General features: G+C 44.5%; 1 protein-coding gene across 3 annotated transcripts; it reads right to left on the reverse strand.

Moving 5' to 3' along the window:
• Positions 1–908: 908 nt before the first annotated feature.
• Positions 909–27,138, reverse strand: LOC131363687 (poly [ADP-ribose] polymerase tankyrase-2-like). Of its 3 annotated transcripts, XM_058406448.1 has the most exons (27): positions 26,622–27,138; positions 25,100–25,324; positions 24,386–24,481; positions 24,228–24,264; positions 24,034–24,109; positions 23,134–23,228; positions 22,743–22,809; positions 21,721–21,907; positions 21,225–21,346; positions 20,027–20,118; positions 19,427–19,505; positions 19,143–19,320; positions 17,629–17,708; positions 15,757–15,902; positions 15,449–15,614; positions 14,280–14,499; positions 14,088–14,197; positions 12,828–13,016; positions 10,566–10,809; positions 5,284–5,366; positions 4,967–5,087; positions 4,684–4,781; positions 4,343–4,417; positions 4,155–4,260; positions 3,740–3,926; positions 3,498–3,654; positions 909–3,069 (listed from the first exon to the last, which is right to left on the reverse strand). In XM_058406448.1, the coding sequence occupies exons 1-27, from the start codon at positions 26,806–26,808 to the stop codon at positions 3,010–3,012; spliced, it is 3,483 nt and encodes a 1,160-aa protein (XP_058262431.1). In that variant the 5' UTR covers positions 26,809–27,138; the 3' UTR covers positions 909–3,009. The 3 variants fall into 3 exon arrangements, with proteins under 3 accessions (XP_058262431.1, XP_058262430.1, XP_058262429.1); XM_058406447.1 differs by lacking the exon at positions 12,828–13,016 and having other exon boundaries at positions 17,629–17,705; positions 26,622–27,137; XM_058406446.1 differs by lacking the exon at positions 12,828–13,016 and having other exon boundaries at positions 26,622–27,136.
• Between the last annotated feature and the right edge of the window lie 50 nt (positions 27,139–27,188).

Consider the following 27,188-nt stretch of genomic DNA (forward strand, 5'->3'; position numbering starts at 1 on the left):
ACACTAATATGGCCACTCGTCCACCTGGTATGTTTTGTGATGGTGTGAGGAAACCCAAGAACCTGGAAGAAACCCATGTGGACATAGATGCCAACACTACCCACTGTACCACTTTGCTTCATATATAATTCACTTTTGTGTGTTGTGAACATCAACCAAACAAACACACACACCTTTTGTTTTCCATTTATTGTCCCTGCCATGGAACACCGAAGAAGCACAAAGCAAAGCATCTCCAAACATGACACTACAAAGAATACCATGCACAACAAACGAGTTGCATCAGAGACGTTTACGAAACGACGGCATAAGAGTTGCTTGAGTCACGTCATTCTTGATGTCTTAACCCAGCTACTTGTTAGGATGAACGAGGGCTGTCCATCATGTTCAGGAGGAAAGGAGTGTGCATTCCCAGTACTGTTATTAACACACACTTGGTTACTTCTTCTCAGGAGTTAGAAGCTGCACAAGGACTTGGTGTGATGGTTAATTGCTGGAGTCGATGGCTACATGAAGTATCATATCTGGTCCCATAGGCAACTATTCATCAAAAGTGTTTATGGAAATTCCAGAAACTGAACATTGTGGAAAAAAGCTCACATGATGTCTTCTGTGTCCCACAACACTGTGTGTTGTGGAAACTAATGATGTCATCATCTGTAAAAACACATGCAGGTTACTTTACTTCCTGTACAAAGTATGAGTTTTGTACGAGTTGTTCATGTTCACGGTAATCGAACTCACACTGAAATACACTATATTACCAAAAGTTGAGTTCAGGTGTTGTTTTTCAGGGGTTGGGCTTGGCCTCTTAGTTCCAGTGAAAGGAACTCTTAATGCTTCAGCTTCATACCAAGACATTTTGGACAATTTCATGCTTTGTGTAACTTTGTGTAACTTTGTGTAACAACTTTGTGTAACAACTTTGTGTAACCCGTTTGGGAAAATTCCCATAAACACACTCCTAAACCTTGTGGAAAGCCTTCCCAGAAGAGTTGAAGCTGTTATAGCTGCAAAAGGCAGGACAACTCCATATTACATTCATGTGCATGTGAAGGCAGACTTTTGGACTGGCTCACAGTCTCCGCTCTAATTCATCCCAAAGGTGTTCTATGGGGTTGAGGACTGGCCTGCACAGAGTCCTGACAAGTTCCTCCACACCAAACTCACTCATCCATGTCTTTATGGACCTTGCTTTGGTCACTGGTGTGCAGTCATGTTGGAACAGGAAGGGGTCATCCCCAAACTGTTCCCACAAAGCATGGAACTGTCCAAAATGTCTTGGTATGAAGCTGAAGCATTAAGAGATCCTTTCACCGGAACTAAGGGGCCGAGCCCAACCCCTGAATTCAATGATCTGAAGGGGTGTCCCAAAACTTTTGGCAATAGTGTACCTACAGGTAGTCTCAGGTTCCTTTTTTTATAGCCAAAACACTGTGCTCTGTTTCAGACTAAACTGCCAGAGTGAAAGCCTCTTGTAGAATGCCTTGAGCTGAAATCTGCTGTTGCTGCCATGCAACATTGCAGAATAAGAGCGAGTGTGTAATCTGAGTACATGTCCTACTGCAAAAATGTTGAAACAGCAATCAGGAGGGAGGAAATGTTGAAGGCGTATTAAATCAGTACTGAAATGCAGAACAGATTCCGTTTCCTCCGTCACAAATTGAAACTTGATTTTTAATTGAGAATTCTGAGATTGTCCTGGACAAATATCCATCCTGTCTGTACGGAGGATATCTACAAAGAACAGCACCACTGCAGTGGAATGAAACTGACACCAAGAACATCTAACGTAATGCCATAACAGTGTGACAATATTCAGTGACGTTTCTTGCTTTAGCCATGGTGTTTAAAGCTACAGGGTGCAGATTTTTTATTATTTTTTGGAGGGAAAAAAATAATCACTGACTACGGGGACAATAAAATTCTGTATAATACGATGTTCCTGAGCTGTGAGTCACCCTGATAATCCTGTAATCGTGTGACGGATCGGAACCGGCTGTAAAGTTGAGTATGTGCGTCATACGGTGGATGAGATGTGTAAGAAATCATCACGGCCAACTATAGGCACAAAAGAGAGAGAGGGAGGGAGAGAGAGAGAGAGGAGAGGAAGGAAGTAAGGGGGGAGAGATAGTGAGAGAAGAAGAAGGAAGGAAGTAGAGAGAGAGAGAGAGAGAGAGAGAAGGAAAGTGTAAGATTAAGTTCATCCTTTTTGTGTAGTTTGTATCATTAGCCAGTATTCGTTATTTAATCTAGAGTACTGCAGACCTCCAGAAGGCGTTTCTGGGTTTCTCCCTCTTTTCTTGGTTATATATCACTGGAGACTGATTGGAGCGTTCTCTTCTTGCTTTTAGCTGTATGCTAACATCATCTGCTTCTCTCCAGATGTTCGCAGACTGGAGAACAAAACGGTGCCAGAAGCCACGTTACAGGTTTGTTCTCTATACCACGCTTTAGCTAGCTAGTGTTTTATCCACGCTGCCTGCGGCGCTAAGATCAGATAACGTTTCAGGATCATTGGAGTCATTATTCTGTAGCTGTAAAACTCATCTGAACGTGTATGAACTCGCACCCGCAGCCATGATGTTAATCCGACCCACGTTATGAAACGTTCTTCCACAAATTGAAATTCCAAAATCGTACATTCTGTAGCTTTAACGGGATTACCTCCAAACATCTATTTTATACAATACAATCGTCCAAGCATAGAATCTTTATAATACAAATATCCATAAAGCAACATGCTGGTACAAAAAAAAGATCTATATACACTCGTCTTGTGTAAAATAAATAAATAAGCCACAGTTTTGTGATGCGCTCGTGAGGCTTCTGGGAAAACTGTGACTTTAGTGTTAGCGACTGACTGTATGAGGTCTGCAGAAAAGGACGGTTATGTGTGATAAATATCAAGGGTGCGAGGGAAGGCAAGTAGAAAAGGCGGAACAAAAGTGTGTGAATGAGAATGTGCATGCAGTGTGCCAGAACAGTCTGTACTGGAGAGCCGGGGTCTTAATCCAGAGTCCCGTCCGGTTTGATAATCTGATAGGTGATCAGATATTCGGGATAAGCCTGAGGAGGAGGAACAACATCATTAGAATTAAAAACGACTATCACATTTACAAAATGGCACTGCTATATAGGAAAACTATAATTCGCACACATGGTGATGTTTATGGTAGTGGCTGGATTATGGTTGCCATGGTGATAATGTTTCTCAGTGGGCGGAGCTTCCCACGCAACAAAGGTTGCTTATATGGAACATTCCAGTGTTTGTGTATTCAATTCAGCCATGTGTATCTGTTGTATAAGAGGAAGGATATTTGCATATATTTTTTCACAAAATATCTGGACACGCCCACATCTAGTCTAGTCGCTGTGTGTGTGAACGTATCATCTGTGGAACGAGCTTTATTCATAAACACTGTAGAGACTGATGAGCGATAAAGTCATATCTGACTTGCTTTCAGTTTGTTTACAGCTCGAGAGGTATACAGTACCTGCTCTCCTCTGTAGATGACGTACTCGGCGAGGGCGAGGCCGTTGACACTGGGTCTTCCCGACACCGAGTGATGGCCCGGTGGAGAGTGGGCCATCTTCATGGCACTGAACTGAAGGAATGACTTCCCAAGCGTTACACGGCAGAACAGCAGCTGCCTGGAGCCGGAGACACAAAGCGCTCTTAACACCAACCACTGTTCCTACTGTAGTCTCTGTGTTCTGCTTAAACATAAACACTCACCTCTGACACGTGTAACACGACCGGTCCTTGTGAACCGGACACCCTGTGCCTCCCCCGATTCCGTACACGTACTGGTTACTTTTGGACGAGTTCTCGGCGAAGTAGATCCCGGCTCCGAACATGCCTCCGATGTAGGCGTGTCTCTCGTCGAAGCCTTTGTGGATGATGGCGTTTACAAACGGAGAACCTAGAGCATTAAGAACCAGCTGTTAAGAAAGCTGTTGTGAACTGAGGCATGTTGAAGAACACCACTAAGAGCTTTCTTAGAGGAACCACTGATGATATATGCACACTTGAGACTCTGGAGAAGTAAATTCCGAATTTTCAGAATAATGAAGGCAAACGGTCTAGCATGAGTACGTATGAGATGACCGATGGAATGTTCTGAACCAGCGGCAGATTCGGGAACCCTCACCGTGGAACAGCATGCGCTCGTTGGAGTGATTGTGGTTCTCCTCGGACACCTCCCTCCTGCGATGTGTGTATCTCTCCCACAGCTTCTTATTGCACACCTTCTGGATCTGTGTAGAGCGCAGCCGAAATCACAAACATGTCTCCTGACTCACCCGGGAGCACGTTCGGCCCAAATGAAGCAGATTTTACCTTCACGATGTTGTATCTGTTGAAAACTCCGCCGGCGTGACCTCCATCTCGGTGCTCTCGGATTGTGCTTTGCATCTATTGAAAGGCGACACGTGTGGACGACGTTAGACACACTGGATATTTATTGACATGATCTCGTGGCTGTTGATATTTGGGGGAACTCGTTCAGACTGCATGCATTCAAGCCAGATTTGGAATAATCAACTGAGACAGATTAGACAGATGCATGTGCAGTCTGTAAAAAATTATACATTATAGATTAAAGATTACATTTGCAGCCTTGAGAATTAAGAAAGAAAGAGAGAAAGAGAGAGTGTAATCTGAGAAGTTTTAGAAGTTACCTCCTCTTCAACAGACTGAAATTCCTTGTCGTCCGAAGCCAGATCGATCAGTATGGTCCCACTGTTAGCCGTGTTCAGAGTTAAATACGGATTCAAACCTTAATAAAAGCACAGAGAAAAAGGGTTTGTTTAAAACTCACCTGTCGTTATAATGCTGCAAACACACACACACAAGAATTTAGAGAAACCGTCTAGCCTAGAACACGACTGAAAATGTTTCAAAGTGTAGAATAAACCTCAGAGGGTTCATGGGTGCAGTGAGATTAGCATTCCGGGCACTCACTCTGAGGTCCGCTAATGAACCTCTCCACTCCTTTGATGATCTTGTGTCTGTGGCCATAAGCGTTGATGCCGATCTCCTTCAGCTCTTTGTGCCCCATTTCCACCAGCACATCCAGCGTTATCTGTAAACAGACCAGAGTTAACCATCCTAGACAAGGCCGAATAATTAATTGCGTCAAAGTATAGATGTTCCTAATAAAGTGGCTGGCAAGTGTGTACATAATTGCGCATCATTCTGCACACTCCTAGTTTTTGAATCGGTTATATAATAAACTAATCAGGAAACAAAGTGGTTTAAGAATCAATCAAATCACACACCTGCTCCCGGTCGAAGATCTCCAGAAGATGTTCCAGTCCAAGTTTATGAAGAAACTGGCCGATGCTCAATTCCAAGGTTGCACCTGTGCAGAGAGAAGTCGTTTATCACCTTCCTCTGAATCTTACCTGCTGAAACTTGACTCCGGCTATCGGTTTCCTGGTACAAATTTATTTGTTTGTCTAAAAGCAAGAAAGTGATTTCTGTACTTTCACATGAAACCTAAACGGTGACAGACCACCGTTGCTAGGCATCTGGTCTAGCTAACAAAAGACCGACGATTTCAAAGCATGTACAATCACGACCTTTGCTCTCAAATTCCATCCTAATCCAGACAGAACCTTATAGTACTGCAGTAACTGTGTTCACTGAATAGAAGAACTGTGAGCATGAAGCCTTTATCATCACCACATATACATTACAGCAGAGTGGAATCATTTTCTTCGTATGTCCTAGCTGAGGAAGTTGGGGTCACGGTCATGACACGGCACCCCCTGGAGCAGAGAGGGTTAAGGGCCTTACTCAATTGTGGAGCTTGGTGGTACTGGGGCTTGAAGCCTGATCCTTATAACAACAACCCAGAGCCTTATCCACCTTAGCCACCACTGCTCCTAAATACTAATCACTAAATACTAATCACTAAATACTAATCACTAATATTAAATCTAAATGTAAAAACATCACCACTGATCTGGATCTGTATGTGAAAGGCACGTTCCGTCATTAATCTGATTTCATGAGATCTGATTTCTAGCTGTTTTTCTTTTAGGTCATGTTTCTATAAGGTTATGAATCTTATACATTAGATTCATCTCTTATTCTAGACAGACTTACGCTGTGTTTTTTCTTCTGTATGTTTTTTTACGGTGCATCCATACCCAAAGGTGCATTTACATCCTTGAGAGAGAAATAAAGCGGACACTGCATTTTCTCACGAGGCGAAGAGATCTACGGCCACTCTGCCGTACCTCTCCCAGATCTGATCCATCACCTGCGGATGGAGAGACCATTCTCTGTATAACGAATTGCTCCTTGAAAGGAGAGATCTGCCCCCACATTCAGGACCCCAGGGACATGCGTTGCGCGCAGTGACTGGAAGCATGCCGCGCTCCAGACAATCAGCTTGCTCGCTAGATTGTGCAATTGTACCGAGCGCGTCCCTCCTTGGTGATTGAAATACGCTATCACCGTCGTGTTGTCTGTTCTGATCAATATGTGACATCCCTTTAAGAACGGGAGAAAATGTTTTAGTGCCAGAAACACTGCCATCAGCTCCAATTGGTATATGTGGAGTTTGCGGAGCTGGGGCGTCCAGCAGCCATTTACTGACCTGCCCTGAAAAACGGCCCCCCAGGCCATCAGGGATGCATCCGTAGTCACCACTTTTCTGAGGGACTCTCCCCCTAACGGAGTCCCCTAACGGAATAGGGAAGGGTCTCTCCATTGATGAAGAGCCTCCAAACATTCCTCCGTCACTCTCACGCAGAGCGTGAGATGACGGCGAGGACATAAACGCCTCTCTGCAACCCACCGCTGGAATTCCCTCATCCTGAGTAAACCCAGAGTGACCACTGACAGCAAGGAAGCCATCATGCCCATCAAACGGAGACGTTTTGAATGTCACCAGATTTCCTGTGTGTGTGTGTGTGTGTGTGCGCGCGAGCGTGTGCGCGTCTCCTGAGATGGAGTCAATAGGCTCTTGGCATAGTTGATTCTGAATCCCAGACTCGTTAAGTGATGCATGAGCGTCATTGTGTCCTGCTCCACATGCTCCCGAGACTGTGCACATACCAGGTAATTGTCCAGATAAGCAGATATCCTGAGACCCTTCAGTCTCAGTGGTGACGGCGCTGCCTCTATGCACCTGCTGAATATGCGTGGAGCTAGGCTCAGCCCGAATGGAAGAGTAACAAATTCGTACACTTCGCTCTGAAAGGAAAATCTACGATATTTCCTGTGTGCGGGGTAAATGCTTATAGGAAAAAAAGCATCCTTGAGATCAACCGTGGAAAACCAGTCACCCGTGCGAATCGAGCGAGTGAGCGCTCTGATCGTGAGCATTCTGAATTTGTATTTTCTTAAGTGCTTGTTTAACGCACGTAGGTCCAGTATTGGTTGAAGACCCCTGTCTTTCTTTGGAATGAGAAAATAATGGGAGTAGAAGCCCTTCCGAGTTTCCCCCACCGAAACTCATCTTATAGCTCTTTTCTCCAACAGGGAGGCTATTTCTGTTTCGAGCACCCAGGCTGAATCGCCTGTTGCTACAAATGCTGTAATCCCTTTGAAGGGAGGAGGTTTTATAGCAAACTGCAGCCTGTAACCTTTCATTACAGTCACCAGGACCCAAGGATGCACAGAACAATCTTTCCAAGCCTCCTGGCAGAGAGCTAGCGGATGGTCTTTTGGTACCATCTAGAGGTCGGGAAAAAAATCGGATGGGACCTGTCTGGCCCGGAGACCGATTTAATTCTCGGTTCAGTGAATTTTTGTGTTTTTTGTCTCTGTGCCCTCGGCGATGAGCCTGGATGCGACAAATAATAACTTTTTATTATTGTCTTTGAACCCCAAGTTTGAAGTGCTTTGTAACAATACACTTGTGAACTTGTGCTTAAGTTTCTCGGACCACATACTTCTGGTGGCTGAGTTTTCTGCACTTGAACGTTTCATCGTTGAGTGCAACACATGAAACATTACGTGATGAGGGGAAAGCCGAACTGCCCTGTACACAATCTAAAACAAAGTTGTCCATAGACCACATTTCTCAGCTTTTTTGCGGGTGGGGGAACAGGTGTGGCGGACTCGGGGAAGGACATCATAGAGAACCCCTGGTGCTGTCCATCCCTCCCCTGTGGAGACTGCATTCTAGGTATCTCTCTTGTTCTTGTTAGAAAGGGGAGTGGACCTAGACTTAGGGGCTGCCGCAGCGAATGACTGCTTACCCCATGGTTTACTAGTGCTCGGAGCAGGGGACTGCTCTGCGCTCTGGGGTTTTGCGATCCTAGGTGCGCTCAAAAATCTCCTGTTCTGCATCGGAGGGACGGGCCGCGGCGGAGCAGGAGGACGTGGTGATTTCTTTCGAGGCAAGCAGACATCAAAACGCCTTGCCTTCTTTCTTTTGAAGGTCGCATCTTTGTCTCATTGCCTCAACCGCTGGGCCGAATAAACTCTTGGAGTCTACCGGAGCGTCAAGGAAATCTAATTTCTCCCTGTCCCCGATGCTCGATAGGTTAAGCCATAGCGACCTCTCGCCCGCAACGGCGAGAGCCATCGAACAGCCACAGCTCTGCACAGCGCCACGTCAAGTGCGCAGATTGAGGTCTGTAATATTACAGATTTCCTCCCAAACCACTGGGTTTGGATTCCTGGAGTCTAGTTGAGTGCCCAGCTCCTCCAATGCTCAGCTTGACAGGCCATCAGCAGCAAAGTCATGTTAAGGGCTCGCACGGCTGGCGATGTTGACTTATAGATTTTTTAAAACATGGAAGCAGTGAAGCATTCCATTTTTTTTTTGTCTGTTTGGGTGCAGGTGGTGAGCCACTGACTGTTCCACCTGGGGGGGGGGGGGTTCCTCCATCTCATTCACATCCAGTGAAGAGTAACCCTTAACAGGCACTCTGTGAGAGAAGGGCTTGTCCCACGATCGCTTCATTTCTGCCACGCATGCTGGTAAGGCAGGAAGCAGCTGTTTCACCGGGGAAAGGCGGGAAGGGAGCCTTTTCACGTCATAGATATCACGTTTAATGTATATACACGTTTTACGCGTCTCCGGGAGTTCCTGGCCAAGCAATGTTAAGCCATGCTGCCGCACATTTACAAACTTCTACCAGGTCACAATCCGCCATATTCGACGGCATTTCGCCACTTTGCACAGTCGCGGGTCTGGACACCTGAGTCGCAGCCAGGATGGCGTCATCCTCTTCATCATCCGGCTCATCTCCGAGAAGACTCCTCGTCTTCGTCCTCCTCCCCCTCCGGTTCTTCACATTCCTCCAGAAGTTGCTGGTCGAAGTGTCATGGGCTCGGGGAACTCCGAGTCCATAATATCCCCCCACGAGGGAAATTTCTGTGGGATAGAGGATTGAGTCTCTTTAACAGATTTTCGCCGGAGGAGGCGGCCACCCGAAGCCTTCTTTCCAGAATCCTCGCTGGCATAACTCGACAATGCACACAGTTCTCCACATCCGCAAGCACAGCTTATGCGTGCTTGACGCCCATGCAAGCTATACACATCAGATGGGGATCTCTACCAGAAATCATGAACCCACGTGCTGCAGGACAAGACCGGGAAGGGGTGACTCTCAATCTCCGGCACCATATTGGACCCTGACATGGTATGCTGAATACAGTAGCTCACCCTGACGCATTAGCTATCCTAAACTGCACTACTAAAGGCAGGGCAGCTCAGTAACCAGCAGCGCGAAGACAATAGCAACTGCACTATGTTCAGCAACGCTCAACTTAACGGTGCGTCTGTGAACTGGAGCAGTGCAGCTGTAGTGCTGAGGAAAATGTCTTCACGGGGAAGAGAACAAGAATGCCGTTTCAGGGATCACAGATACATATATATAGGTCCCGGGTGGTGAGCTGTGCAGACGTGGTGCAATTGGTGCTTCCATAGTCTATCATGCCTGAGGCGTTTCCCATAGTGAGATACCGAGCAAGTGTTTGAAAGAGAACTGCCTACACTTTACACATTGTTTTTCTTTAAATATTTTAAAGAGAATAACAAACATATTTATATTGATAAGAAAATGGAGTTCATTCAGCACTACTCTGAGGAAGGACATTCATATGGCGTGATTTTGGATATACTGATAGCGTATCATGGCGTAAAGATTATCTCTAAAAACACACCAGGAATGTTCGGAAGAGCAAACTATTCCAGATTAAAGGACGTAAGGAGCGCTATAAGAGCAGAGCTGTGTTCATACACACACCATACACAGATCCTGAGTGACCCATGTCTCATCCAATCAGAGGGAAGAATTCAGTTCACAAACTATATCTACCTTTTCTGATTGGTCTGAATCGTCCTTGTGTTTTTGGATTTGTTATTGTGTTGCTTCTCAGCCACCGTAGTTTTTTTTTTATACGAAGGCGAACTTGCACGACTTTGTCCTGTTTTCAATTCATCAGAAAAAACTCGTCTTCACTACGGAAGCGGAGTCTCTCGCTAATTTCAGATAAAACACAATGTACAGATGAAACCAGTTCTGTATCAGTGTGTTTCTTGGCTCATCATTGGGTCAACCCGTTCCGGCTAATCTGATCCTCACACCCTCACCTTCCTCTGCTTTCTCCACTCCCACTGCTCCTTCGGCTCCTGACGGCCCCAGCAGCTTGGGCATGTGGCCGTCCTGTGACTCCAGGCCCGAGGTGGAAGTCTGGGGGGCGGAGACAGAACCAGAGGAGAGCTCAGAGTTCGCGACTGCACTGGAAGCAGACACGCTGATGACCTGAGGCTTGTAGCAGGCGGGAAGTGCAGACGGAGGCATGGCGGCAGTCAGCAAGGCTCGGACATCGTCGGCCTGGAGAGAGAGACAGAGAGAGAGAGAAAGAGAGAGAGGACATCGAAAACCAGAAAGGGTCAGAGGAGTGCAATTTTGTTTATTTGTGCTTGTCGGAATTAGCTAGCTAAATTTTTTTTTTTTTTTAAAAAAAGCCCTTCACATGCTTGTATACACTCCTGATGGTGGGAGATGGTGGTCATGTGACAGGAAATACAGTCCCAAATGTTTCAGGATTACGAAGAGCAGCGCTTTAAGTCCCTCTCAGGTCAAACTGAGCCACACGTGGTGTAAGAAACACGCAGCTGCCGCTAATCTAGCTAACAACTAAGAAAAGATCATAGCTACCACTTAAGCATTCTGCAAACTGTATTGAAAACCACAGCAGCAAGTCTGTGTGAGACCCTGAGCTCCAGCAGGTGTGTGTGTGATGATGATGATGATGATGATGATGATGATGGACGCATGCAGTTTGTTGTACTTGTAACTCTGACCTTCCTGTCCCCTTGTTAGCTCCATTAGTCTGATAAATAAAATGAAGCAGATTTTCATCATCACCACCACCACACATTTCTGGAGCACATTGAAGCGTAGCAGCAGTTTCACGGCCCATTTTGACCTGAACAGAACACGCAGGTGCAGCGCCAATGTCCGTGTTTTTAACAGACAAGCGTAAAGCTGGTTCATCAGCGGCGAGGACGCACGTCACGAGCAAACACAACATTCAACAAAAAAAAAAACGAGGCATGTTCGTGCAAAGTGAGCATGCTTCTTAACATCTGGGGATGTTTTCACGTTTATCCGCTCATGACGTGATGCAGGATGACGCTGAGGTCTGAGCGTGAACCTCGGAGGGGTTTGTAAGCTCGGTCTGAAACAACATACTTCCACTAAAGTTTGGTACAAACATTCAAAATATAAATATTTTTTAATTAAACCAGGGCTGCAACAATTAATCGAGTCGTTAACAGCTCACTGATGTAGATTTACTTCACCGACAATTAAGACAAGTTATGATGTCATCCGTTTCTGAGTAGAATGCATCACAGGCTTCGATAACAACAAACTCAGAAACGTTCAGAAAAGCTAGTGCTGTTGAGTTCTAACAGCTATGTTTACACACACCGCGATTCAGAGATCATTCATTCCATGGGAGTTTCTGGCTAGATATGGCCGTGTCCAGATCAGTGACACAACACTACTTGGTGTAGTGACCACCGAGTCTCCTTCATCTCGTATGATATACACTGCTGAAACCCCAAATCTCCCTCCTGACTGGTTCGTTTCAGCTCCACCCACTGAGAAATGTTATTACCATGGCAACCGGTAGGAGGAAGGCCTGCTCATGACTTCATGGTAGAGTGGCTAGAGACTTACGTTTGAAGGTAGCTTAACAGTGTAAAGCTTGTTAAGGTCAAGTGAGTCCAAGCTCAAGATACAGAGATCGAAACAATCAGATTTAGTTGATTTATTTGTATCTTAAACGTGTTTGTTGCAGCCCTAATTCACACCGTAGTTGTTTTAGATGGAAATGGACTAGGATTATCATCATAAAAAAAATAAAATAAAATAATCTAGAGTGGGACACAATGTGGTATGTTATTTGAGACGTGGGGGGTTGTGTAGCATTAGCTTTTGAGGACGCACACAACAAATGCGTCAGACTAATGCAGGGGAGTAATTATAGGCAGGAGTACACATGAGCACTTTTGGCACACTAGACTTCGCTTGCTAACCTGGCAACCTAGCTTAAGATAAACACTCAGGCAACTGGGCAACACTGATGTTCTCATGCTAGGTGTTTAGGCTGCCTTCCTACATTACCTGCCCTTGTAGCGTGACTTTCTACCAATTCTTTCCTTTGCAGCTGATTTATCATATGACTTAAAATTGCTTATTGCCCCTTTAAGCAGCATGCTCGAACAAGCACACTTTGAGGCACGAAGGAGCAACATGGCTGATGGGGGAAATGTGTGAAGAGGTGCGAACCCCCTCCACTGGGTGATGATGCGAAGCGAGCAGAGGGAGTCATGGGATACCGTCACAAGGTCCAGCGGCGACTGGCCTTCCTGGTTGCGCAGTGTCGGATCAGCACCGTGTGCAAGCAGCAGCGCACACAGCTGTGTCCTCCCTTTCTGAGCAGCCTCATGCAGCGGCGTGAACGCCCACTTGTCAGTGGCATTGACGCATGCGTTGTACTTGATGAGCAATGCAGCCACGTCCACGTGCTGTGAAACACCAAACACACGACTTGCTCCGGTTTCCTGCCCATGGGGTAGTTTGGCGATCCCGCCCCTCACACTTACTAAGTCCCAATATGAGCCCTTTAAACCTTCGAAAACCTTCCGTAAATCACGCACATCTCTACACACACACACACATACATGCCTCTATTTATTGAACGATTGCATATATCAAATATCATCCAGTACTAATCTGCCTAAGCTTAGACTTAGACCAGCACATTACTCTGATGAGGTCTGCTGGGCTTTCGTGTTTAAAAGCTATTTGTTTGTAGTTTTTGTAGGAAATGAGGGTTGTGCTTTTACCAAGCAGACCACATGCTTCACTGATAATTGGTCTATAGGGTATTAGGGTAGTGTTTTGCTGCTCATGGAACCTCAACCGATGCTATGAAATCTACTACAAACATTCTATATATACACCAATCAGGTACAACATTGTGAGCAGTGAGAGGTGAAGTGAATAAGACTGATGATCTCCTCATCATGGCACAAATATTACAAAAGCAAACATTCGCTGATGCTCAAGAAGATAACATGATGCATTAAAAGTCAGGGGGGGTGTAAACTTTTGAGCAGGATGATCAGTGTAAATATTATTTAAGACCTTTTTTTTTTTTTTTATTCATTTAGCACTGCCCTTCAGAAACAAGGTAAGATATTTACGTGTTTCCCAGAATACCCTGATCATCTTGTTCAAAAGTTTACACACCCCACAGACTCTTAATGCGTCGTGCTGCCTTCTTGAGCATCAGTGAACGTTACTATTACATCTTGTGAACAACAGGTTCTGCAATGCGTGTGTAAAGTTATGATCTCAACTGCACTTAAAGTGCCTGGTCCAGTTTATTTGACCAAAAACGTAGTGTGCATTTATACGCTTGCACATTCATACTGAAATCATTCTCTACTTACCAACAGAGACCGATAGTGACCATATTTCTATGGACTCGGTTAATAACAGAGCTGAAAACACTGTGTGCTTGACTCATAGTGGGTTTGGGATCATAAGATCTCCTGAAGACAGTGGTGTTAAAGCGTGTGTATGAGACTCACCCCATAGGAAGCAGCATTATGTAAAGGAATGAGACCTCCTTTGTCCTGCGAGTTCACCTCTGCGCCATGCTGCAGCAGATACTCTGCCACCTCCAGGTTATTATAGCCAGCTGAGAAACAAAAAAAAAAATAGAAATCACATGCTGACTGTGCGTGTGTGTGTATGTACACAACCCCGTCATGTGTGCTAACCTGCCAGATGCAGCGGTGTGGAGTGGCGTCCCTGCGTGTCCCTGCAGTTGACGTTCCCTGGACTGCAGAGTTTTTTCACACGGGTCAAACAGCCTTTCTTGGCGGCGTCCAGCAGCGCGGCGTCTCCTCTCAACAGGTCCTGGATGTCCGTGTCCCCCTCCTTCACCAGGTCCAGAGGCGTGTTCCCGTCACGGTTCTTCTTGGTGGGATCTGCGCCATGCTGGGGACACAGACAGATGTGGGATTTGAAGTTAACGTGTGAAAATATCAACATAATGGACACCATTAAAATCACACAACAGCAGTACAACAATGGGCCTCATTTATCAAAGTTTAGTATAAATGTTAAAATGTTTTTAAAGGAACTCACAGAACAAATCATTTACATTTGGCGACACCCACAAAATACCATAAAAGGCAAAACTGACCAAGAGCTGAAAACAACAACATACAGCAGGTCCTCAGTTTACGACGTCCTCGACTTACGGCGTTTCGTGGTTACATCGCCATCTCCGACTTATGGCGTTTGCAATGTTAAAACAAATTTCGTGCAGGGACTAGTTGGCGAACGGAGAGGACAAATACGTGGTCATGCGGCGCTATACGAGGAAGACATACGAAGTATGTGAGTTCCGACTCACGGCAAAAATCGTGTTATGCCGTGCCGTAGGACCGGAATTCTGACGTAAGTCGAGGACCCCCTGTAATGACGACTAAATGGTTAAAAGAGCCATCCAAAATATTCCACTAATGCAGCTCAGCCACTGCAGCGCATCAGCTACCGAAGACTCTGGGTTTGGATGGCTTTCCTCCACAAATTTGTTTCAAGTGTGAAGCTGCAATAAAATAAATAAGCTACTTAAACGTATAAATATATGCAAATTTGCAGTGAACTGTGCCAATTAATACAGCCTCACACATTACTGAGCTCTCTCGACCTTTCTAACGTAACTGGATTATCGCAGACACGTTCTTGTGGAAATCCTCCTGCAAATTATTGACTAAGAAATTTTTTTTATCTCCGCCTTGATAAATGAGGCACAGTAACGTCAGAATCAGAAATGAAAAAGAAAAAAACCTTATATATAAACATTATATATTTAAAAACGTGATAAATGCATGCTTGTCAAAGTGAATGACAGAATAAAAAAGCAATAAAACGTTCTTACCTGAAGCAGCAGTTTGCAAATCTCGTACTTGCCCTTTGCAGCAGCCTCATGCAATGGTGTAAACTTCCACAGGTCAGCTACGTTAATCACAGCTCCGTGGATCACCAGCAGCTCCGCCACCTCATAGTGTCCATAGGAGCAGGCGTTGTGTAACGGAACCAAGCCTCTAAAGCCAGATTAAACAAACAAATCAGGGTCTTCATGGTCATAAAGGACGCAGCATAATCAAGCCCTTTTTGAATCAGAAAAAGCCTTAGTGAAATCCTGGGCAGATAACAGGAATGACGGAAAAGGGAAGGAGATTGCACCCTTTGTCTTTAGCGTGGACGTCGGCACCGTGCTGCAGCAGGTACTCCACCACGGCCACACGGTTGTATCCAGCTGCGAAGTGCAGCGGTGTGGACTGGCGTCCCTCTGCGTCCCTGCAGTTCACGTTCTGTAGCGTGCACAGCTTCTGCAACAGCACACGACAATAAACAATTACTTCTGAAACACGTTATTGTTCAGTTAAACTCCCCAATGTGTTAGCTGGAGAACATACACTATATTGCCAAAAGTATTCGCTCACCCATCCAAATAATCAGAATCAGGTGTTCCAATCACTTCCATGGCCACAGGTGTATAAAATCAAGCACCTAGGCATGCAGACTGTTTTTACAAACATTTGTGAAAGAATGGGTCGCTCTCAGGAGCTCAGTGAATTCCAGCGTGGAACTGTGATAGGATGCCACCTGTGCAACAAATCCAGTCGTGAAATTTCCTCGCTCCTAAATATTCCACAGTCAACTGTCAGCTGTATTATAAGAACGTGGAAGTGTTTGGGAACGACAGCAACTCAGCCACGAAGTGGTAGGCCACGTAAACTGACGGAGCGGGGTCAGCGGATGCTGAGGCGCATAGTGCGAAGAGGTCGCCAACTTTCTGCAGAGTCAATCGCTACAGACCTCCAAACTTCATGTGGCCTTCAGATTAGCTCAAGAACAGTGCGCAGAGAGCTTCATGGAATGGGTTTCCATGGCCGAGCAGCTGCATCCAAGCCATACATCACCAAGTGCAATGCAAAGCGTCGGATGCAGTGGTGTAAAGCACGCCGCCACTGGACTCTAGAGCAGTGGAGACGCGTTCTCTGAGTGACCAATCGTGCTTCTCCATCTGGCAATCTGATGGACGAGTCTGGGTTTGGCGGTTGCCAGGAGAACGGTACTTGTCTGACTGCATTGTGCCAAGTGTAAAGTTTGGTGGAGGGGGATTATGGTGTGGGGTTGTTTTTCAGGAGCTGGGCTTGGCCCCTTAGTTCCAGTGAAAGGAACTCTGAATGCTTCAGCATACCAAGACATTTTGGACAATTCCATGCTCCCAACTTTGTGGGAACAGTTTGGGGCTGGCCCTTCCTCTTCCAACATGACTGTGCACCAGTGCACAAAGCAAGGTCCATAAAGACATGGATGACAGAGTCTGGTGTGGATGAACTTGACTGGCCTGCACAGAGTCCTGACCTCAACCCGATAGAACACCTTTGGGATGAATTAGAGCGGAGACTGAGAGCCAGACCTTCTCGTCCAACATCAGTGTGTGACCTCACAAATGCGCTTCTGGAAGAATGGTCAAAAATTCCCATAAACACACTCCTAAACCTTGTGGACAGCCTTCCCAGAAGAGTTGAAGCTGTTATAGCTGCAAAGGGTGGACCGACGTCATATTGAACCCTATGGATTAGGAATGGGATGTCACTTAAGTTCATATGCGAGTCAAGGCAGGTGAGCGAATACTTTTGGCAATATAGTGTATATCACTCACTGTGCTTTACCCTGGGGTTCTAAACCCTGCTTTTAAAGCTGTATGTTGGCATTATAAAAGGAAGATAGGATGTCATGGGAACATCAACGTATAAATGGGTTCCGTTTCCATTTTAAATTTAGGAAACCCTCAAAAACAGTGCTTACAAAGAGTAATGAATTAATGTTCTTGCCAATTACAGGGTTAATCTTTACATGTACAGCATTTGGCAGATGCCCTTATCTAGAGCAATTAAGAATTAAAGGATTTGCTCGAGGGTACAACAGTGTCAGCTTGGTGGAGCTGGGATTCAAACTCACAACCCTCAACACCTTAAGTAAGCTACCACATCCCCCAACAGCTCTGTGCTTTTTGCTTACAGTGTGTAAAGCTGTTCTGTTTACCTTTATAGTTTCTAGGTCTCCTGACTTGGAGGCCTCCAGGAGCTGCCTGTCTGTGTCCAAATTCCCAGCCAGCACTCCTTCTAGTGGAGAAAAGACAAACATCAACACTCACCAAAGCTCAGCGTTCTACACGCCAGCTGCAGCTCTTGTGGGGTGTTCCCGGTCTGCAGTGGTCAGTATCTAACAAAAGTGGTCCAAGAAAGGAACAGTGGTGAACCGGCAACAGGGTCATGGGCGGCTAAGGCTCAATAATGGACGTGGGGAGCGATTAGAAGGCTGACCCGTGTGGTCCGAACTGACAGAAAAGCTACTGTTGCTCAGATTGCTGAAGAAGTTAATGCTGGTTCTGATAGAAAGGGGTGCATCACAGTTTGTTGTGTATGGGGCCGCATAGCCACAGCCCAGTCAGGGTCGCCATGCTGACCCCTATTCACCAACAATGGGCAAGTAAGCATCAGAACTGGACCACGAAGCAAAGGAAGAAGATGGCCTGGTCACAACTTAAAGGATCTGCTGCTAACATCTTGGTGCCAGATACCACAGCACACCTTCAGGAATCTAAGTCCATGCCTCGACGGGTCAGGGCTGTTTTGGCAGCAAAAGGGGGGACCGGCACAATATTAAGCAGGTGGTCATAAAGTTATGGCTGATCAGTTGTTGTTATGTTTACACTGTACTGAGTATCTGCACGTAATTTGCATGCTTTTGCATCTGCTACAGGAGTGGAGAAGCAGGAGAATATGAAACTGACTGCAGGGAATGATTACATATGGACTGAGTTTTGTTTTTAATGCTTATGTTCATACAATGGCTAGAAAATGAATCTTTATATGCAAGCAGTCAGATTTATGAGTTGTACTGAGAGCTTTACACTGAAGGATCATGAGATTATGAAACATTTAAAAGATAAAGAAAAACAGCAGCAGGGCCGGGGGCAAAAAGGAGTTAAAAAAATATTCAAATATAGTGAGAGATGTGCGTGATGAGATAAAACACAATACAAAAGAGACACTGAGAACACTGTCGCTGAAGGACATTTGTTGTAGTTTTATGGAGATAAAGCACTAATGTTGTGATGAGTGCTCTAAAAAAACTGCCATTAAAAAAATAAAAATGTTTAAAAAAAATTAAAAACAAAAATAGGGAGGGAGGGAGTGGGAAGGAAGGAAGGAAGGAAGGAAGGAAGGAAAGAAAGAAAAAGCAAGGAAGGAAGGAATCTGGCTCTGAACACTGTGTCATGGCTGTCAGAGGTGAGTAGGTCTTAATCTAACAAGAGTATCGATAGCTGAAATGTGTACTGGGGGCCGTTGAGGGCATTTCCTCTCACTGACCCTAACCATTTTATTTCTGGAAGCAGGTTATTTGAAGTTATTTGGAGATGAAGCACTAGAGTTGCTCAGAGTGAAAAAAGGAGACAGAGAGAGAGAAAAAAGAAAGGTAGATGGACAGTTCAAACATTTACTGAAAGTGTATTTATTTATTTCATGCGTGTTCCTGCTAGTCAGCCGTCTCACCGGGACCATGCAGCGTGTCCTGGATGTTGTATTTGGAGAGCTGGGATGGAGTGAAGCCCTGCAGCGAGGTGATGAGCGGGTCCGAGCCGGCGTTCATCAGCAGCCTGCAGCTCTGCAGATGTCCACGCTGAGCGGCTCTGTGCAGCGGTGTCTGCCCCTGACCGTCCACCACATTGACCTGAACACAAACAGCAGCACACACTCACACTCTGTTTCTCGCTCTGACATCTGTTTTCCGACATGGATGAATGAAGCGCGTGAGAGGGGTGGACGACTGAGCTTACTTTGGCCTCGTGCTTCACTAACAGTTCGATGATGTCGTTGTGCGACTTCTCGGCGGCGAGATGCAGCGGAGTCAGGAGGCTGAGGAAGAAACGGAAAGAGAGAAAAAGAGGAAAAGAGCCAGAGGTGTTAATGAGCCAGATGGGTATTCTTAGGAAGTAAAAACAGAAATAATTAAAAAAAAACACTACACATTCTTAAAGGTCTGAGTGTCTACTTTCAAATAAGTCATTAAACACCAGTGTGGAGAGGGACATGACAAAGAAATTCGATGATCAACAACATGGAAACAACCAAAACAGACCGCTGGTAAAAATTAAAAGTTGGAAATAAATCCGGGATAGAAAATACGGACCATCGATAATAGAAGAGTTAACTATAGCAATGTGAGTGCCATTTCAGAGACAGTAGAGATGCTCTGTGTGAAATAAAAATAGCTGACATGGTAGTTGGACTTTTAGTTGTAGAAGGTGAGAAGAAAAATCTTTAACAATACATCTTTACTCAACAGAATCTAAAAATATCGCTTTTGTGTTAATGAGTATGTATAGCACATGGTAAAGCTGCAAGGCAGTAACACAGGGTGTGTGTGTGAGACTCACTCTTTCGTCTTGTCGTTTATATTGGCACCCTTCCGTAGCAGAATCTCACACACGTGCTTCCTCTTAGGGTAAGGAGACGCGGAGGCGCAATGCTGCCGAAAATCACAGAGAAGGGTCATCGCTATTGAAGGTTTTACTGTAATGTGTGTTTGATGTTGTAACATGTCCAGTTTGATATACAGAGCTTGCGTTGGAGCTTTTCCACTCTTCTCAGTGTTACCTGGAACTGGACTTCACTGGGATTAAGTGGTGATGTTCAGCAGTACCCTTGGCCTCTACATAGCATTTCTGACCAATTCCCTCTTTACATGGCCAATGAATGGTCATGGTAATGTCATATTTTAAATGATTGTGCTCTGAAGAATGTCCAGATTTTTTTTTGTCTTTCCCAAATATTTGCCCTGGAGTTGTTATCTTTGATAGCTTCTTGATCATCACCATGATGCTTTTTGTTGAGGTTTGCACTCTAACAGAATCTGGGAAAATCCAGGAAATGATTATATTAAGATATTAGTTTATATTAAAATACACTATATGGCCAAAAATATTCAGACACCTGACCATCACACCCATATGTGGTTCTTCCAAGCACTGTCTCCTGAAAAATGCCTGTTTGCTGTAAAATTACAACTTCTCTTTACTGGAACTAAGAGACCCAGACCTGTTCTGGCATGACAAGAAGTGAAAGAACCTGAGTGTCCTGCACAGAGCCCTGACCTCAACCCCACTGAACACCTTTGAGATGAACTGAATTGCTGACTGCACCCCAGACCTTCTCACCCGACATCAGTGTCTGATCCCACTAACACTGAGTCTAATACGTACCAGTCCTATATTGTGTATACACATATCTGAAAATAATCCTTTCCCAACTCTTTCTTCTCCTTCTGCATATTTTTTGTATTGCACCTCTGTAGACTACCTGAGCTTTACAATAAAGCATTTCCATGTATAACTATCCATAATCCAGGAAAAAGCTCCAGAAGTGTGGAGAAGTGAGGAATTAATCTGGAATGTCCAACAAGCACATATGGGTGTGATGGTCAGGTGTGCACAAGCTTTTGACCAGTATAATCCCAATCAAGTCCAAATTGTAACACTACAAAATGTAGGAAAGTTCAAAAGATCATGAATTAATATTGGAACAAGAAATTTCATCTGTAATGTCCACCCGGGAAGGATTTTTTGACTACTGTACCAGAGCCGTTTCGTGAGTCTGAGGATGTTTGAAGTTGATGGTCTCCAGTGAGAGATGTTTTTTAAGCCGGAAGAGATCAGCCTCACGCGCTGCCTGAAGTAGAGCATAACCTCGGAACTCATCTGGAGAAAACATCAACAGAGTCAGAGTCCATTTATATCCGAGCCAACAGGTCAGTGCTTAAACACTTTTTGAGCTTTAGCTATAGAATAATATCTAAATAAATAAATAAATAACACTGAGTTCAAAACCTAATTTTGATATAAATTTGTCATGAAATGCTTTTAAAATATTCATAAAAGTTTATTTTAACATTTGTGATATTATAGCTATCATCTATCACTGTTTCAACTAATCCATATACGCTCTTATTGTGGCAGAATCAGTGAAACAGTGAAATCTCAGGAGAAAAGCTAACATTTACTCAATATTGTCATTAGAAATCCTGACACAAGCACGAATCTGCACTTTTTCGGACACGGCATTTAGCTCTTACAGGCCAGGCGATCTTTTAGGAGGGCAGTGGGCGCCAGGTCGATGGCACTCTTGTTGTGGCAGTTCAGGAAGGTGGGGTCGGCTCCGTGACTCAGCAGGAGGGAGCACACCTCCACACGGTTCTTGGACGCCGCCTCATGCAGTGGTGTGAACTGCCACAGGTCTGTGGCATTGACACAGGCACCGTGCTGACCGCAGAAAACATGTGAGAGAAAATGAGTGGATGCTGCAATGTATAAACAGTGTAATAGCTTTTCAACCTAACTTTCTTAAAAGGAATTCTTTTTAAGGTCCATGAAGCATCCATGAAGGGTCCATGAAGCATAGCCATGGTGTAATGTAATGTAATAAAAATAAAATAATATAAACTTAAATATAAAATTAAATGCATAATACATTCTCTAGTACAGTTGAAATCACACCCCATATATAACGGACATCAAATTTAGGGGTCCAAGCACCAAAGTAAACTCAGCCCTAATATATTCTCCATGGTAAGTTTAAAGGTACTTTAAATATTATTTGCATACCTTTATCATACCTTTATCAAAATCCATACTGAGAAGGAATTTATTTTATACCCAAACAGATCCCTGGCTACAAAACATCTGGTGGCATAAAAAGTAAACCGTGAAACTATTTTAGGAACACAATTAACTCTACTGCATGAACAGATTTTGGTGCATCTGTAATTGGACCATAATGGTCAGAGGGGAAAAAAAGCAAGGCAAGGATTGACCTTAACGAGATGATTACAGCGGGTTTGATATATCACTTGAAAACAAGATGAAGTATAAAGGAAACCTTTAGCTAGTAAACCAAATATATAAGTTGAAAAAGCCAATTCATTGAGCCATGTTGCAGAAGGTGTTTTTTAGATGCTTGGGTTTTTTTTATTTTTTTTATTATTAGTCTTTTAATCTTAGTTCATGAAGCGATCAGTACCAGTTTTATGGATCTCATTATGATTCCTGTTGAACATGAGCTTTAAAATATTTTGTAAGGTGTAAGTGAGAACTGTACCTTCAGGAGCAGCTCGGTCACCTCGTAATGGCCATATGAGCAGGCGTTATGGAGGGGCACCAGATCCCTGGGAACATACAACAGGAAATAAAATCATGTACTGTGGTGTGGTCTGCTGGGGAAAGGTGGGGAGACAGCATCAGTGTCAGGGATACCAGCAAGATGAACAAGCTCATTCTCAAGCCTGGATCTATCGCCGGACACAAACGGGAGACGTTTGGGTCAGTGAGGAACAGGAGGTCACTGAACAACACTCAACAACACACTACAGAGTCAGCAGAATTTCTTTGTGTGGTTAGTGATGGCCAAAAATGTCACAAAATGACCACAGAGTCACTTTAAAGAGAAGGTATAGATGATCACACTGGCTGTAAGAGACACGTTGCTGTACCCTTTGTCTTTAGCGTGGACATCAGCGCCGTGTTGCAACAACAGCTGCACCGTCTTCACCCGGTTGTAGCCTGCAGCCAGATGCAGGGGGGTCGACTGCAAAAAAGACACAAACCGTTGGGTCATAAATAGAAATAAAAATACTGGTAGCAATTATCATTTTTAATATCAAATGCAGACTTAATAGGTGAAACTGAAAGTTAAAACCAAAATGAAAAAATAAAAGAACAACAAACGTTAAGAGCTAAAATAATGACAATAATAATAATAATAAAGGACACACCTAGGGAACAAGACAAACCCATCAGTCACATGTTCCAATATTTTTGCTCACTGAAAAATTGCATGGTATGATATATGAAATGTAAACACCAGGTCATAAAAATTATACTCTCTGTTATTTATTTATTTTTATTTTTCTCTTAACTCTCTTTTATCCCAAAACCAAATGTCAGAGCAAACAAAAAAATGTAAAAACAAGAAAAAACGGGGTAGAGAGTGAGTGGAAAAGGGTAAAAAGGGAGAAAAAAGAAAAAAAGGTGCGAAAAAAAAGGAAAAACAGCCCTTGTAAACTTGTAGTTAGAAAAGAAACCCAAGCCATTTCTTTTCTTCTGTTTGTTAATGGACAGAGAAGGAATTGTGCTGAGGAACTTTGTAGGCCATTGTCTAAATCTGATACTTGACCACATCATCCCTAAATTTGCATAGGACTAAGAAAATCTCAATTCAAATGTCAGCTGTCTCTCAGTGTCCATGTCACTGGAACTGTGACTCTGTTTAACCAGGAACTGTGTAGAAACTGAACCATCCCCTACTGCCGTGTTGCTCGCTCTCGTGTCTGCTCATGTTGCTACGAAACCTGAAGTCAACAGTTTTTTCTATGTCCGCGGCTTTGACCTACCTTCCTCCCATCGCTGGCGTGACAGTTGACGTTCAGAGGCGTGAGCAGGCTCATCAGCTTCTCCTCGTTTCCACTCCTGCACAGGAAACACATAAAACTCTGCTCAGGTACATTATAGTAATGAATCTTCTTGGCATTCGGGTGTATTGATCGCTAAAAGCTCGGAGGAAGCTTTCAAGCTGAGGCGACGGTACCTTGCACTCTCGAGGAGTTCGTCTTTTCTGTACTCTCCTGTGTGGGAGGGAAAAAAAAGCCAACGGATTAGTTTGCGTAACGTGTGAAAAGTCCACTGACTTAGGAAAGCTTTGCTTAAGCAATACAGGTTTAAGTCATGCATGTGAGATTGACTCACCAGTCAGGACTGCCTTAGCGGAGGCCTCGGCTAGGTCCAGCGCCGTCCTCCCGTCTGTGTTTCGGACGCTGGGCTCGGCTCCGTGCTGCAGCAGGACTGAAAACAACGGGAACAATTAGAAACATCGCATCGGACCACGGGCAAGAATATAAACTGGGAGAAAAATATATACGGTGTAACCTGCTTCAGAGGAGGATGGATGGATGGATGGATGAATGAATGAATGAATGAATGAATGAATGAATAGCCGAAGCCAAATTTATATTTCATATTTACAGTTTTACAACCCAAAGACCCTCAATATTTAAACTGGGATTAAAAAAAAGGAAATAAAGAGATCGACGATCCTTTATATCGAATCACTTCCCATAAATGAGTTTTAAAATAAATATAATGACACAGACGATGATCCGTGGCAAACAGCACACACCCCGTCATCTCGTATGAGAAGATGTATTGAGTTTTTTTTTTTACAATAAACACCAAATCTCCCTCCAAAAGTTTTTATTTTAGCTGCAACACCTACTGAAAAATGTTGTTACTATGGCAACCAGTAGTAGGAACGCATACTGAAGACTTTATAGTACACTGACTGGAGACGCAGTGATAAAATAAGTGCACGTGTTAATGTAGCTCATGATGGAGGGTTTTTCGTAAGATTGATTCGCCCTCTAAAGTCGACTCGCATCCAAACTGCGAGCAAATTTATTTTACCAATGCAGACGTCGATCTTGCCCTTGATAGCTGCCTCATGGAGAGGGGTGTAGTTCCAGTTGTCTCGGGAGTTGGGGTCAGCGCCGTGCCGCAGCAGCAGGTTGACCACCTCGGCATGGCCGAACGAGCAGGCGTTGTGGAGCGAGATGAGGCCGCCGTCGTCCCGTGCGTGAACGTTAGCTCCGTGCTGCAGCAGGTAGCTCACTACATCTCTACGACCAAATCCTAACACCAGAGCAGAACACGAGACGGTTAAAAATATAATTATAATAACTCTAATGTCATGTAATAGCAAAGTCCTGTGTAGTTATTTCATGGATGCAGCAATAAGGTGGATAATTACTGAAACCTGTAGTGTCTTATTAAAAAAAAAGCCAAAATATCTGAATTTATTTCAAAGCATTTCATGATAGGAAAATAAATGCACCTTGTTACATTTACCATGAAAACATACTAACACTGGAGACTTACAGTACACAAACATAACCAAAAATAATCTCTGATTTATTTCAAGCTTTCGATTGTGCACATTTTTCCTCTCTGTCCAGTCTGCTGTCTCGCACCATTTGCCCGCTGATACCCATTTTGGACACAAGACATTTTGGACACTTTGTGGGAACAGTTTGGGGATGACCCCTTCCTGTTCCAACATGACTGCACACCAGTGACCAAAGCAAGGTCCATAAAGACATGGATGAGTGAGTTTGGTGTGGATGAACTTGACTGGCCTGCACAGAGTCCTGACCTCAACCCCATAGAACACCTTTGGGATGAATTAGAGCGGAGACTGTGAGCCAGACCTTCTCGTCCAACATCAGTGCCTGACCTCACAAATGTGCTTCTAGAGGAACGGTCAAAAATTCCCATAAACACACTCCTAAACCTCGCGAAAAGCCTTCCCAGAAGAGCTGAAGCTGTTATAGCTGCAAAGGGCGGGACAACTCCAGTCATGCTTCCGTCATCTGCCACCGTATTTCCAGAATAATTTCTGTGTAATTTCGGTGTCGCTCCAGTGAGTATTCAACGCATCCTTGATTTCAAGAACTCCCTCAGATTCATACTTCACGAGTATTGGAATTGAACTTCGGCACTAGATGATGATGTAGAATGAGTACACAAGGACACAAGACTGCTTAAGACCTCATATCTAATATAATTATAATTAACGCATTAATAAGAGCCTGTGATTTGGCTCAAAACCGGAACTACTTTCCAAGCTACTAATAGAAAATGAATTAAAACCTTCTGACCAATCAGATTCGAGAATTTGGTATAACGCATCACTTAATTTACATATATATACAGACAGACAGACAGATAGATAGAGAGATAGAGAGATAGATAGATAGATAGATAGATAGATAGATAGATAGATAGATAGATAGATAGATATTGAGCCTAGATGTTAAATGTCTGTTTTTCTTTACGTATATGATCTGTCGCTGTATAAATGTGCACTACATTTGCTAACACACACAACCCTGTAATAATGCTAATGTTTATAGTTTGTTGTGTTACTGACCGGCGGCGAAGTGCAGCGGAGTGGACTTGCGGCCCGCTGTGTCTCTGCTGTTCACATTCTCGGCGCTGAGCAGCTTCTTGACCCGCTCCAGGTCTCCGCTTCGGCAGGCCTCGAACAGCTCCCTGCCCGCTGCCGCCTCCGACAGCGCCGGAGAGCCGGAGCGAGCCGAGCAGCGCCGCAGCGACATCCGCTAAACCGCCGCAGTGCGAGTCAGTCAGCACGGGGTAACACGGCGCGCCGAGCCGCCGCCTCCCTCCTCCTCCTTACTGACGTTCAGCTACCTCTTCCTCAGCACGGTCATCACGGAGCTAAAATGCTAACGCTAACGTCCATTCGTCGTTGTGCAATAGAAAGATAATAAAGCTACTACCAGACTCCTGTCCAGCAAACGCGCCTCCGAGTTGTCATTAATGAGAATTCAGTGCGTGTCTCAGCTGTAGAGATTTAAAACCGAATTTCTGAACCTCTGCTCCACTCTTCCTGCTCTTCCTCCCACACAGACACACCAAACACGCCTGACATGAAGCTTCTGCTGCTGCCACCTACACACACACACACACACACACA

The sequence above is a fragment of the Hemibagrus wyckioides genome, linkage group LG13, assembly GCF_019097595.1.
Source record: "Hemibagrus wyckioides isolate EC202008001 linkage group LG13, SWU_Hwy_1.0, whole genome shotgun sequence".
Classification (NCBI taxonomy): domain Eukaryota; kingdom Metazoa; phylum Chordata; class Actinopteri; order Siluriformes; family Bagridae; genus Hemibagrus; species Hemibagrus wyckioides.

Bases quoted from the DNA above. Each gene is read 5' to 3' on its own strand.
- LOC131363687 (XM_058406448.1), bottom strand. From the start codon at position 26,808: ATGTCGCTGCGGCGCTGCTCGGCTCGCTCCGGCTCTCCGGCGCTGTCG. The intron at 25,325-26,621 runs GTCAGTAACACA...CTCTGGTGTTAG, and splicing joins TCCGCTGCACTTCGCCGCCG to GATTTGGTCGTAGAGATGTA. The intron at 4,782-4,966 runs GTGAGTGCCCGG...GCTTTTATTAAG, and splicing joins GTTCATTAGCGGACCTCAGA to GTTTGAATCCGTATTTAACT.